This window comes from Bison bison, unplaced genomic scaffold, assembly GCF_000754665.1.
Source record: "Bison bison bison isolate TAMUID 2011002044 unplaced genomic scaffold, Bison_UMD1.0 scf7180017864043, whole genome shotgun sequence".
NCBI lineage: Eukaryota > Metazoa > Chordata > Mammalia > Artiodactyla > Bovidae > Bison > Bison bison.
Window position 1 is genome coordinate 8,126,747 of NW_011494615.1, and position 14,618 is coordinate 8,141,364.

Below are 14,618 nucleotides of genomic sequence, written 5' to 3' on the forward strand. Positions count from 1 at the left end.
GATCATGGATGGAATGAAAGAATGACTGTATAAATGGTTGAGAATTTATCATCTGTGTTTCTTTCTAGTCCAGCAGGGTGGGATAATGATAAGAAAATAGGAATATTACATGAAAACTTTCAAACGTTAAAAGCAGAAGATAATTTTGAAGACATCATAACTAAACCACCTGTCCGAAAGGTAAATTTTAGTGTATAGTCTTAATAGTCTTTTAAACTGAGGGGGAAGCCCATAATTTTAAGATTGTAGGTAGAAAGGTAAGGGGTTTCATTTCTATGAAGTTGTGAACTTTACAACCTGGGGCTCAATCAAAGCCAAGAACACCTTGGTGGAAAAATTGTATTCGCTTTTGGCTCTTGAGACAGATCTCGCATCTTCTTCATGGTCATGAGTTGTTCACACGAGCCCAGCAGGTCCAGGGGCTGCCAGGCTCCATTTTATTCTGTATTGTTGCATGTCATTCTTAAGATTTTTAAATCTGATTCTGGATGATACTCTGCTTTCATATGTCTTGATTTCGCTAAGGATGGTGTTTTATGGTTAGATAGTATAGACACTTCTGAAAAGCTGTATAAAGTTGAGTGTTCGCATTTAGTAAGTTCTCACTGACTTTTAATTTGAACATGCTTCAGGAAAAAGTAATGTTGATTCAGCATATAATAAGGTTCTTAATTAAAAGTCCAAACATTTACAGAGCAGTTAGAAATAAGAAACAGCATCAAATGAAAACTCAGTTGGTGTGTTATTCGGTTTGAATGTCTATTAAAAGAAATGCACACTTTAAAAACAATTTTTTCCCATTCTCTCTTTTACCAGCGAAATTGTGCTTCAAATTGTTTTTTATTCATTCCACAAATATTTATTGAGCTGTCGTTTAGGCATTAGGTGCTAAACAGGACCATGAGGTAGTGAATCTGTAGCTGCCATCACTCAGGTGGTGATCTGTGCTCTGGAAAGGAAGCCCAGTCAGGGAGGGAGAGTGGGTGGGTGGGAGGTTACAGTTGGGAATGGGGAGGGCAGGTCTGATGAGAGGGGAGGATATGGAGGCACGGGAAGAGAACGTGCACGCGCCCTGAGGCAGGAGTGTGTAAGGCGGCTGGAGGGGCTGGGAAAGAGCCCCCGGAAGGGCCAGAGCAGAGGGAAGAAAGGCAGAGTGAGGGTCTTGCAGGGCCTCAGCGTTAGGCTGCAGGCAGGACTCTGGATTTCATGCTCAGTGGGGTGGAAAGTGACGTGCAGGCAAGCTGCAGTGGAGCTGGGATCCAGCCTGCCTTAACCTTTCCAAAGGATCGCCCTGGCTGCTGGTTGACAAACAAGACACGGCCTGCCTTGCACAGAAACAAGAGGAGCAGGAGGCATTGGCAGCACCCCCCCCCCCCCCGCCTTTATTTTCTAATTATTCAGCAGATGGAAGAGATATTATATTTTTATTTCAGGAAACGAGGAGCAAGTTGCTCTTCTCTCAACTGGGATATTATTGGCCCTTTTAAAACACCTAACTGTTGTTTTGTTGTTGTTGTTTAGTCGCCAAGTTTTGTCTGACTCTTTTGCAACCCCATGGGCTGCTCACCAGACTCCCCTGTTGGTGGGACTCTCCAGGCAAGCATACTGAAGTGGGTTGCCATTCTGTTATCCAGGGGGTCTTCCTGACCCAGGGATTGAACCTGTGTCTCCTGCATTATATTCTTTACCACTGAGTTGCGCAGATTTTATAAGCATGTATAAATCTTATAAGAGTCTGTATGCGTGTGGCTCTTGGATTGTGCTGTCCAGTGCAGTAGGAACTAGTTACACATGGCTCTTAAGGGTGAATTAAGTACAACTAAATGAGAAATTCAGTTCCTCAGTCACGCTAGCCGTTATTGCAGCTCCTCAGCAGCCACTGGCTGGCAGGTTGGACAGCACAGATACGGACATTTATATTAGTGCAGATCAGCATTGGACGGCTCTGCTGAAGGGCCCTGGGGAGGGCAGTCCACCCATGTATATGTGATACAGGTAATATTCATATTCTTAGTGTTTTTAAAAAATTGTGCTAATCTAGACAGTGAGTTATGACTGACTTTAGCATAATGACCTGTTCATTTATGCATTGCTCATTTCAGTTTGTGCATGAGAAAGAAATTATGGCGGAAGATGACCAAGTGTTTCTTATGAAGCTACAGGTATGAAATTACATCAGAAGCAGACTTAGTATGGTTAATGGTCAAACAGTTCTTGTACACATTTTCTTTAAAAACAGCAATACATGACTGAATGTCTAACCTAGACTTTTTGTGTGTTTTCCAGTCCCTTTTAGCAAAGCAACCACCAACTGCAGCTGGAAGGCCTGTGGTCAGTATTACAGATCCTGACTAAATGATGAAAATGCAGTGCATGTTGTTTTAGTTCTTAGTTCCTTTAATTGTATATCTGTCTCTTATGGGTGTACTTGGATATAAAGTTGAATTAAGAATTCCCCTGGAATTTGTGAGATTTTAAAAGATAAACTTTGATTCCCTTTTAGAATATTGAAATCATAGAGATCTATTTTGTACCGTTTGCCCTGTATCCGTTACTAGGCTGAACCATTTTTGTATGTTGTTTTATAAATGCTCACAACAGCCGGATGAGGCAAGTCCTATCCTTATCCCCATTTTGCAGGTGGCGAAATGGAGGCTTTCTAGGACATCATGGCTTGTCTGAGATTAAGTTGGTGGGATAGGATGCAAGTCCACAGTGGAGTCTGGATCTGACTCCCACGCTTCTTTTCCTAACCATGCTTCATTATTCTGTGTGTTTCCCTTTTTCCATTGAAGGGAAAATTAATATGCTAAAATGTGAGGGGTCCCTGGTATTCTAAGAATGAGGATACGGTTGCTAAACACTTTTGTCCAGGGCTTGCAGCATAAAGGGACAGTAGAAGAGATGGGGAGCAGTTGTAGAGGACTTGTTTATGTGATAATTTTTGTGAAGTTGAGCTTTCAGGGTTTTATACATGTGGCTTTCACCTTTTTACTTAGGACGCCTCACCAAGAGTCCCAGGAGGCTCCCCTCGAACACCAAACAGATCTGTGTCATCCAACGTTGCTAGCGTATCACCCATCCCTGCTGGGTCAAAAAAGATCGATCCAAACATGAAAGGTACATTTCTCTCTTTTTAAGAGTAAACAACACAATGTATTTCACAATAGAAATCTACCCAGTGTCATCCCACCTCTTGCCTTAGCTATTTTCTTTTTTATGCGGTAGTGTCTTGTCTTTGTGTATCTATAGAGATAGAAACTCAGAGTGAAGCAGACTGTGAAACATCTTACAGTGTAGTTTTAACATACACTCTATGGTGTGCACTTTATAAAAGCTATGTGTTACATTTACTCACGCTGGATCATCGAAAAAGCAAGAGAGTTCCAGAAAAATATCTATTTCTGCTTTATTGACTATGCCAAAGCCTTTGACTGTGTGGATCACAATAAACTGTGGAAAATTCTGAAAGAGATGGGAATACCAGACCACCTGACCTGCCTCTTGAGAAACCTGTATGCAGGTCAGGAAGCAACAGTCAGAACTGGACCTAGAACAACAGACTGGTGCCAAATAGGAAAAGGAGTACGTCAAGGCTGTATATTGTCACCCTGCTTATTTAACTTATATGCAGAGTACATCATGAGAAACACTGGGCTGGAGGAAGCACAAGCTGGAATCAAGATTACCAGGAGAAATATCAGTAACCTCAGATATGCAGATGATACCACCCTTATGGCAGAAAGTGAAGAAGAACTAAAGAGCCTCTTGATGAAAGTGCATGAGGAGAGTGAAAAAGTTGGCTTTAAGCTCAACATTCAGAAAACGAAGATCATGGCATCTGGTCCCATCATTTCATGGCAAAAGATGGGGAGAGTGGCTGACTTTATTTTTTTGGGCTCCAAAATCACTGCAGGTGGTGATTGCAGCCATGAAATTAAAAGATGCTTACTCCTTGAAAAGAAAGCTATGACCAACTTAGCATATTTAAAAAGCAGAGACATTACTTTGTCCACAAAGGTCTGTCTAGACAAGGCTATGGTTTTTCCAGTGGTCATGTATGGATGTGAGAGTTGGATTATAAAGAAAGCTGAGTGCCGAAGAATTGTTGCTTTTGAACTGTGGTGCTGGAGAAGACTCTTGAGAGTCCCCTGGATTGCAAGGAGATCTAACCAGTCAATCCTAAAGGAGATAAGTCCTGGGTGTTAATTGGTAGGACTGATTTTGAAGCTGCAACTCTAATACTTTGGCCACCTGATGCGAAGAGCTGACTTGTTTGAAAAGACCCTGATGCTGGGAAAGATTGAATGTGGGAGGAGAAGGGGACGACAGAGGATGAGATGGTTGGATGGCATCACCGACTTAATGGACATGGGTTTGGGTGGACTCCAGGAGTTGGTGACGGACAGGGAGGCCTGGCGTGCTGTGGTTCATCAGGTCGCAAAGAGTCGGACATGACTGAGCGACTGAACTATACCTATAGGTCATTGGAAAAATTCATGTTTTACTTGAAATGGATTATTTGCAGTTAACAAGCAGAACAAAACTGTATGCATTATAGTTATTTCTATAGGAATGATTGCCCTATGTGGGTGGGTGAGACTTCCTGTCTTTTTATGCCCTTTCCTGATGTTTCTCAGTTGTTCAGGTTACCTGTCATCAACATGGAGCCTTGCAGTTTGCCTAAACCTAATCAGCATTCTGTAAATATTAACTAATAAGAGCTCCCACCGCCCCTAGTATTTCCTTCCTGTTTGTATTTTTCTTCTGTGAATTGTTTATTTTTCTTCTGTGAATTGCTTATTTGTCCATTAATCTCTTAGAGCTTCTACTGATTTTCATATCAGATTGGACAGCTTTGTGTAATACTTGAAGCAACTATTTTTATTTTTGAAGAACCCCTTTCAAAGGGGATATATATTCACGAGTAGCATCTGTTTTAAATGCTTTTGGCTTTTAAAAAATAACACTCTACCCTGTTTCAGCAATGAACCCAGCACAGCAAAAAAGAAATAAAATGTAAAGAAAAAAATAACACTCTAAGTTTTTAATAATTATCTTGCATTCTTAACACTTACTCATATTTTGTTTTATATATGATTGATTAGAGAAGTTACCCAGCCTCAAAAGATTAAAGTTGGCCTGGATGTGGAACATCTGTGTGTGATTCATTTTCTGTGTATCATTACTATAATAATTTACAGAAAAGTTGAATGCTTTGAGTACGTTTTTTATCCTTTTTTTTTTTTTAATAGCTGGAGCTACAAGTGAAGGTGTCCTGGCAAATTTCTTTAACAGTTTGCTGAGTAAAAAGACTGGCTCCCCAGGAGGCCCTGGTGTTGGTGGTGGTAGCCCTGGAGGTGGGGCTGCAGGCGGAGGCGGCGGTTTACCACCGTCTGCCAAAAAGTCAGGTACTTACTGGACCTTTCCTTTCTTAACAGCTGTATTGCACATTTAAAGTGTGCATTTCAGTGTTTTAATGTATTTACAGACTTACACAAACCATTTTGTTTTTGTTATTTAGTTGCTCAGTCACGCCTGATTCTTAGATACCCATGGACTGTAGCCCACCAGGCTCCTCTGTCCATGGGCTTCTCTGGGCAAGAATACTGGAGTGGGTTGCCATTCCCTTTTCCAGGGGATCTTCCCAACCCAGGGATCGAACCCATTTCTCCTGCACTGGCAGGTGGATTCTTCTACACTGCTGAGCCACCAGGGAATCCACGCACAACATTACCATAATCTAATTTTAGAACAGTTTCATCTCCTTAAAAACGTGCGCATCAAAAAGAAGGAATTTGAGACAGTTCTAGTGAGAGGGTTAAACCTAGAGCCTAATAATAGAGTGCAGAAAGTCAGAAAAAACCAATACACTATTAGCGCATATATATGGAATCTAGAATAAAGTGACACTGAGGAACGTACTTGCAGAGAAGGAAAAGAGATGCAGAGCATGGACCTGTGTACACAGTGGGGGAGGGAGGGAGTAGGACAAATGGAGGAAGCCGCCGTGCATATACACTGGCAATATATATACACTGCCAGGTCGGAGGGATCCTGGGGAGAAGCTGCTGGGAGCACAGGGAGCCCAGTCTGGTGCCCTATGATGGCCTGGAAGGATGGGATGGGGGAGGAGAGGGAGGTAAGGGAGGGAGGGGATGGATGTATAATTATGGACGATTTGAATTGTTGTATCAGAAACCAACACAACATTGTAAAAAAATTTTTTTTAAAAATTAAAAAATCCAACCTATTAGCAGTTACCCTTCCGTCCCCTGCAGTCCTTCTAGGCAGTGATTTGCTTGTTTTCTCTTCTGCCTGTCTGGAGATTTCATAGAAATGGCAGTCATAGAGTATATGCCTACTTAAAGTAGTGTTTTTGAGTTTCATCCATGTTGTAGCATATCTATCAACATTTTTTTACTGTTGAAAAAAATCCCATTGTGTGGGTCTGCACACATCTTTTATTTATCCATTCTTCAGTTGACACGCACATGTTTCCATTTCTCTTGGGTACGTATCTAGGTGTGGCATTGGTGGGTCATGTAGCACCTCTGTGTTTAAAGTTTCCAAAACGCTGCACCACTTTACATTCCCACCAGCAGTTTGAGGACCTTAGTTTCTCCACATCCTTTCCAACAGGTGTTATTGTGGGCTTTTGTTGTTTTTTCTTTTGGTTTTGCTTATCCAAGTCCAGAATGTCTCTTTGTTAGAGACATTTTTGCGTGTATGTCTGTATTTTAGAGTGAAATATAATTGATGAACAGTACTATATTTCAAGTATAAAACCTAGTGATTTGATTTTTTGTTTTGGCCACACCGCACAGCATGTGGGATCTTAGTTCCCCGTCAAGGGATCAAACCCGTGCCCTGTTCAGTGGAGGCTCAGAGTCCTGACCACTGGACTGCCCGGGAGGTCCTGATTTGATACTTTTATACATTACAAAATGGTCACCACTTGTCCATCTTTTTGGTTAGAGACATCATTTCAGCTGTGAAGTTGTATCTCATTGTGGTTTTGATTTGAATTGCTCTGATAGCTAATGATTTTGAAAATTTTTTCACGTGTTTAATAACCATTTTTATCTATTCTTTGGTGAAATGTCTATTCAAATTCGTTTCCCATTTAAAATGGGGTTGCTTTCTTTTTATTATTGAGGTCTAAGTGTTTTTTATATATTCTGTTTATTGGGCATTTTTCGAATGTAGAATTTCAAGTATTGTCTTCCCTACATAAAAGACAGAATTTGCAAGTATTCTTGTGTCGCTCGTCCCTTCACTTTGTTGAGTGTCCTATGAAACACAGAATTTTAAAATTTTGATGAAGTGTTTTTTCCTTTTGTTGTTTGTATAAGTGCTCTTCAGACTTTAACCTATTCTCCTTTTTTAATCACACCTTCTTGCCACCCTTTTCTCAAGTACCTGCTGCTACTGTTTTTAATCTTACAGATTTCTGAGTATAAATTGAATTAGTTTCTGGCTTCTGTCACCCTCAGTGTAGAAAAAGATGACCTGTCTCAGGACTGCTAATTTAATTACCACTCACTCATCTTTCCAGATTACAAAATTTTGTTGGCTATTTTCTAGCTGTTTTCTGGCTATTTTCTAATGTTTGTTCTGTGCCTTCTTATTTAAAAAAAAAAAAAACCTTTTTGAGATGAAATGGTAGGTGCTAGTTTTACTTCTGTTTGGTAACAGACCCTGCAGTTTAACATGAGGGACTGTAAGGACTTCCCTGGCAGTCCAGTGGTTTAGACTCTCTGCTTCTGCTGTCGGGGGTGTGAGTTTGATCCCTGGTTAGGGAACTAAGATCCCACATGCCATGTGACCCCCCCCCAAAAAATTAAAAAAAAAAATGAAAATGAGGGAATTTATGTTTCAATTAGGACGTTTATGTATACATATATGTGCTTTAGATAAAGTTTTAGATACATATGTGCTTAGATATATATGTGTAAAGTTTTAGATACATATATGTGTTTTAGAAAAATGTATGTTTACATATATGTTTGTTACACGTGTGTTAAGTGAAACCATTGGCAGTTGTTAAATGAAGATGCACTGGTGTCAGAGATCCCTTGCCTTATGTCTAAATCGTAGCCTCTTTACTTCACTGTAGGCCAGAAGCCTGTCCTGTCAGACGTTCATGCGGAGCTGGACAGAATCGCACGGAAACCAGTGACGGTCTCCACTACCACACCTACATCTCCTGCAGAAGGAGAAGCTTCTTGAAGATACCAAATAAAGCCATTTATTCATTTTCTGGGATAATGTAAACTTGCCTCTGCCTTCTCCTTCAGAAGTGGAATTAGGGAGCTGGAGTGCTTTTTCAGATGGACTAAATTTATGTCCTCCTTTTGTGTGTGTGGTTGCCCATTTTTTAATAAAAGGGAACTATACAGAAAAAATTATTCTACACTATGTAGGATTGCTATTTGCATCGCCACTTTGCGTAAGAAAGTAATTTTGGATTTTGAAAAGCTCAAATTTATAGATCTGAAATACAGCCATGGGATCATATTCTGAAGGCTACTTAAAACATCTAGGAGGGTTTGGGAAGGGCAGAAAAATAATGCTTTGGGCATTTGACTGACTTGGAAGTCCAAGCTTATTTTAGTTAAGACTGTTAAGAAATCTTTTAAAGAATTATGTATTAGTTTTGCTGGAAAAGAGGAGATGATCAGTTGTCAGATTTTCCACCCCACTGTAACTATACCACCACACATGGAATGTGCTGAGAAGCCTGTCAGGTAGCGTTGGATACACTAGTCACTGTCTTAATCCATGGTCCTATACGTTATCAAAATGTGATTTAGAAACATTGGTCAAGATTTGTTTCTTTAACTGAGAAGAAAAAGAAAGCACACTGCCTGAATGGGTAAAAGAAAAATGCAGAGGTTAAAATGTAAAGAGGTATAACAGTCTGGATTTGTCTCTATCTATATATATATATATTCACCCATATATATATATATATGACTCTGCCTTAATATACCCCTTTTTTGTTTGTGACTTTCAACTGTAATCAGTTAATAAAGTATTTATTCTCTGCATTCAGGTTCAGATAACTTGTTGCATTCTCTTATATGTAAATCTATATTTATCATACAATGAATAAGATCTGTCAGTATTTTATTTAACTTCATAGGATTATTAAGCTTTCAACTCTTCTAAGAGACAAGTAAGTACCTGAGATTACTACCCTGTAAGTCTCCTTAAATTAGGAATTTACCTTGATCACTACATCTTCCCTATCAGCATGTCTTGAACTATCAAATCTAATGTCAGCATTCCTCACAGAAAAAAATAAAGCCTTTTTTTAGTCATTATTTAATGGGCAGAAACTGTTTTAAAAGTTTGGCACATTCACACGGCTGCTCTTACCGGTCCTTCCAGGTCAGATCACCTGGTGGTGGTTTCACCTTTTGATACTCAGCTTTGGAACATTTGTAAGAACAGTTAGATTTTCATACTGATGTTCAACTAAAGAACATACGTACATTTGACCTATTGCTTAATTTCAGATAATTGAGGGAAAACGGTTACTACTATTTACATTGGTCTTTGTTATAACTTTATAATATATATTCCTAAGATTTTTTTTCCACAAAATATTTGAGGACACTTCTACTTTCAAACGTAATTCTTTCATTATAACTTTAAAATCTGTTTAGTTTAGTTTTATAATAGTGTTTGGCTCCTAATGGTTGAATGTAAATACTAAAATATATGAGAGGGTTATAATTTGTTTCAGTGTGGGAAAAACTTAGGGTGTTTGTGGGCATGGAAAAATTAGTTTGCAAAAGCATTTTGTTTGATAAAATGAGGGGGCAAATGCCGTTGATAAAATCTTAACGATTCTGCAGTTCTGGTGTTGTGAAGGCCGGTTTGCCTAAACGAGTTGTACTTGAAGTAAGTGAAGCCGCTGAAGAGAATTGCAGACCGTGCTTCGTGGTATACTGTGGCATGTCTGCTGTGTTGCATGTCTAGACCAACTCATGGTTTGTTTTTTTTTTCCTGTGTACATTGGAGATATACTAGAAAACCCTCAGAATTGCTTTGTTACCTGAATTAATGATAACTGTTCACTTTATATGAGGTTCAGTTTTAACTAATTGAAGATCTTTTGTTTACTGTGGTTGGACTTTAAACCTTTTTTGGTCCCAATTTTAGCAAGGAAATTTGTTTTTAAACTACTTAAATTTTTTTGTTTTTTAGCTCTTTTTAATTGAAGTACACAATACAGAAAAGTAGACAACTTACAGGTGTATGGTTTGAAATACCACAAAGTGACCACATATAACCAGCACCAGCATCAAGAAAGACAACGTTACTGGTATTTCCTGCGTGACCCCCTGCCCCGTCCTCCCGCCCACCAAGTAACTCCTGCCCTTTCCTCTAAAGCCATAGATCAGTCTTACTTGTATTTAAGCTGTGTATAAATGGGCTCTTAACATCTCTGTTTCTTTGCGTCAGGCTTCTTTCAGTTTTCTGGGGAGCCTGCATTTCGTTGCCTGTAGTGATAGTTACTAATTCTCATTGCATCACAGTATTTCTTGTGCAAAAACACTGATGTCTCTAGTGTGCTGTTGACGGGGATGTCAGTTTCCTCTTGCTGCTGTAGCACACTGACAGAATTCAGTGGTTTAATACAGATGTGTTACCATGCTGTTCTGGCGGGCAGAAGCCCAGAATCAGCTGTGCTAGGTTAACGTGGCAGCAGGTCTGGTTTCTTTTGGAGGCTCCAGGGAGCATCTGTTTCCTTCCTTTCCAGCTTCTAGAGGCTGCCTGACTTCCTTGGTTCCTGGCCCCCTGTCCATCTTCAAAGGCAACAGCGTTGCATCTTCTAGTCTCTGCTCCCAGCACACCGCTTCACCCTGACCCTGCTGCTTCTGCATATCAGGATCCATGGGATTAAATCTGGCCCACGTGAGTAATCCACTGTAAGCGCCCCCAGCGCTTCACTCTCCTTGCGTGCATGGTTTCTGAAGAGCAACTGAATGTTGTTTTATTGCCTTGGGTCCTCCATAGGCGGTGTTTTCCCTTTGACTTCTTTTGAGATTTTAAAAATCTTTGATTTTATGCAGCTTGAATATAATATGCCTAGGTGCCTAGGGGTGGGGGTGGAGGAGTGGTTATCTTTAGTATTCTCTGAACTTCCTGGGTCTGTGGTTTAGTATCTGACATTAATTGGGGGGAAATTCTCAATAATATTAACTTGGGGGAAATTCTTAGTCACTATTGCTTCAGATATTTTTTCCGTCCTTTTCTCTCTTACGTTCTCATGTATATGTTACATCTCTTGTAGTTGTCCCGTAGTTTTGGGGTATTCTGTTTCCTCTTTTTTTCCCAACCCTCCCCCACCCCCAGTCTTTTTTTACCTTTGCTTTTTAGTTTTCGAAGTTTCTGTTACCCTATCGTCCAGCTCAGAGATTCTTCCTCAGCCAAGTCCAGTCAACTGATGAGCCCATGGAAAGCATTCTTCATTTCTGTTAGTTTTCTGTTTTTTAAAAAGGTTATTTCTTAGAATTTCCATCTCTCTACTTATATTACCCATTTGTTTTGGTGTGTTGTCTACTTTTACCGTTAAAGCCCTTAATGTGTTAATCACAGTTGTTCTAAATTCATGGTCTAACAGTTCTAATATTTCTGCTGAGTCTGAATGTGATTCTGATGCTTGCTGTGTCTCTTCAGACTGTGATGTGGTTTGGTTTTTTTTTGGCCTTTTACTCTGCCTTGTAATTTTCTGTTGACAGCTGAACATGATGTACTGGGTAAAAGGCGCATCAGTGAATGGACCCTTTAGTGCTGTGGTGGTGAGGGGTTGGGGAGGAAATCTTTCCATAGTCCTGTGATCAATTTTCAGTAAGCCTGTGTCCCTGGGCTCTGAACTTCACGAATGCTTCTCTAGGGGGAGCTGGAGTTGGGGATTTCCTTACCAGTATGTTCAGTCTCTAATAAAATAATTTCTGCTGAGGGCAGGCCTTGTTAAGAATAGATGACTTTGACTTATTTCAAAATGGTTACTTTCTTCCTTCCCCTGCCAGAAGCACCAGGGGATTTTTCTCTGAATTTCCCTCTGAGACTCTAGTAGAATTCCTGGACCTAAAACTCACAGAACTGTGGGGATCCCCTTATGATCCCCATAGTGTTTAATGAGACCTGTCCATGCTGAGCTGCCGCAATCTGTTAGTCAGCGTCCAGGCCCTCTCACCCCAGCGCTGTCTCCCTTAGAAGGTTTCTGCCTGGAAGTTTCTGCTTCAGTAAGTTGTGATTCTCTGTGTCCACCCACCTGTCTCTCCAGTTTGGGGGAGTACAGTTGGCCCTATCACCTCGCTTCTGACAGATCCAAGGAGACATGTTTATTTTTCTCAGTGTGTTCGGCTTTTATACTTACTAGGATGAAGGGATGACTTCCAAGAATATGGAAGTCTGATTCCCCTCTCAGAATCCTGATTGCACCTGTGGAGTTCCTTTACCAAGAGAAGTAATGTACATGTGCGCCAGGGATTAGGACAGGGCATCCCTGGGGGACCGGTATTCAGCTTCCTGCCAGATCCCTAGGTGCTTATTCAGCTTTCTTCTTGCTGTTATGACTTGTGCTGTCATGAACAGTCTTCAGCGAGTCTTGTGGAAAATGTGTCCTCCTTTCTGTTGGGTGTATATGTTGACCTGGATTGCTGGATTCGTAAGCTGTGTGTATTTTCAACATTAGCAGATATTAAATGTTTAGCCAAACAGTTTTTCCAAAGTTATAGGAGGTCGCATTTCTGGGAGCAAATGTTTGCAAATTATATATCTGATAAGGGTTTAGTATTCAGAATATCGGAAAACTCTTTAAAACTTCATAGGAAATCAACCTAGTGTTAAAATGGACAAAATACTTGAGTAGGTACTTCTTCAGAGAAGATACACAAACAACAAGCACATAAAAAGATGCTTGATGTCGTTAGTATTGACTGGGGAAATGCAAAACAAAGCCACAACGAGATCCCACCTCACAGCCAAAAATAAGAAATAAGAAGTGGCAAATACGTGAAGACATTAGAACACCTGTATGTTGCTGTTGGGAATGTAAAGTGGCACAGCTACTCTGGATAGCAGCGTGGTGGTTCTTCAAAAGGTTAAGCATATAGTTACCATAAGACCTAGCACTTCCGCTCCTGGATATATACCCAACAGAAATGAGAATGATGTCCTCCTAGAAACATTTGTATACAGATGTTTATAGCAGCATTATGTATAACAGTACAGCTGTTACAGCTAGTAATAATAGCTAAAAGGTGACAATAACCCAGACATCCATCAGTGCACAAATGGATAAACAAAGTGTGGCCTGTCCATACGATGGAGTATTTTTCAACTATGAGAAGGAATGGGGAATTGGTGGTCCAGTGGTTAGGACTCTGTGCTTTGGCTGCCGAGGGCCCAGGCTCGGTCCCTGGTCCAGGACCTAGGATCCTACAAGTCAGGTGGTATGGCCAGAAAAACAAAAAAAAAGGAATGAAGTATTGATATCTACTACAACATGGATGAACTTTGGAAACATGTTAAGTGAAAGAAGCCAGTCACAAAAAATCAAAATGTGTGATTCCGTTTATATGAAATGTCCAGAACAGGCCAGTTCTCTGAGACATATTAGTGGTTGCGAGAGCAGAGGGCACTGAGGTTGACTGCTAATAGGTATAGGGTTTCTGCTGAGGGATATACAAGTAGTTCTGAAATGATGCAGTCCCCGTCCTGTGAATATACTAAAGACTTGTCACTTCAGAAGGGTGGATTATCTCGCGTGAATTACGTATCAGTTTTCTAAAAGGAATTTGCATTACTTCCAGCAATATTCAAGAGTTCCAGTTGCTCTACATCTTTGTACACACTTGCTGTTGTCGCTCTGGCAGGACTTTTGTTTACACAGTAGAATCTCATTGTGATTTTAATTTTATTGCCTTGATGGCTAATGAAACTAAGCACATTTCATGTTTATTGGCCATTTGGTTATCCTCATTTGTAATGTACCTGTTTGAGAGTCTTAAGAATCTTCTCTTTTTTCCCCTCCTCAGAAAAACAGGGAAATATTCGACTTCTTTCTGACTCATTCTTCACATATTCAGAATACTAGTCTTTGTCCGATACGCATTGAAAATATCTTCTCTCGTTCTGTGGTTTGGCCCTTGTACTTTTTTTTTTTTAACCTGTTCTGAAGATGTGTTTGCTTGTCCTCAGATGTTGCTCTGATGGTAAAGCATCTGCTTGCAATGAGGGAGGCCTGGGTTTGATCCCTGGCTTAGGAAGATACCCTGGAGAAGGAAATGGCAACACACTCCAGTACTCTTGCCTGGGAAATCCCATGGACAGAGGAGCCTGGTAGGTTACGGTCCGTGGAGTCTCAAAAGAGTCAGACTTGACTGAGCGACTTCACTTTTAAAGATTGTGAGGATAGTCTTTTAAGTTTTTTTTCCCCCAAGAAGCTTTATTGTTTTACTTTTCTACAATTCATCAATTCACCTGGGATTGATTTCTGTACGTGGTGTGAACTAGGGATAAGGGTTTTTTTTTTTTTTTAATGTGTTTAGTTAATTCATTATCGTTCAGTTCACTTCAGTCACTCAGTCGTGTCC

At 40.3% G+C, this 14,618-nt stretch overlaps 1 protein-coding gene across 1 annotated transcript in view; it reads left to right on the forward strand.

The window, feature by feature from the left end:
* DYNC1LI1 (dynein, cytoplasmic 1, light intermediate chain 1) overlaps positions 1–9,057 on the forward strand; it is a 53,499-nt gene extending 44,442 nt beyond the window's left edge. Inside the window, exons 8-13 of the mRNA XM_010835548.1 lie at positions 69–180; positions 2,103–2,162; positions 2,287–2,331; positions 3,000–3,120; positions 5,256–5,411; positions 8,120–9,057. Coding sequence (XP_010833850.1) covers positions 69–180; positions 2,103–2,162; positions 2,287–2,331; positions 3,000–3,120; positions 5,256–5,411; positions 8,120–8,232 — 607 coding nt within the window. The 3' untranslated portion in view covers positions 8,233–9,057. The remainder of the gene's footprint in view (positions 1–68; positions 181–2,102; positions 2,163–2,286; positions 2,332–2,999; positions 3,121–5,255; positions 5,412–8,119) is intronic.
* The last annotated feature ends 5,561 nt before the right edge of the window (positions 9,058–14,618 follow it).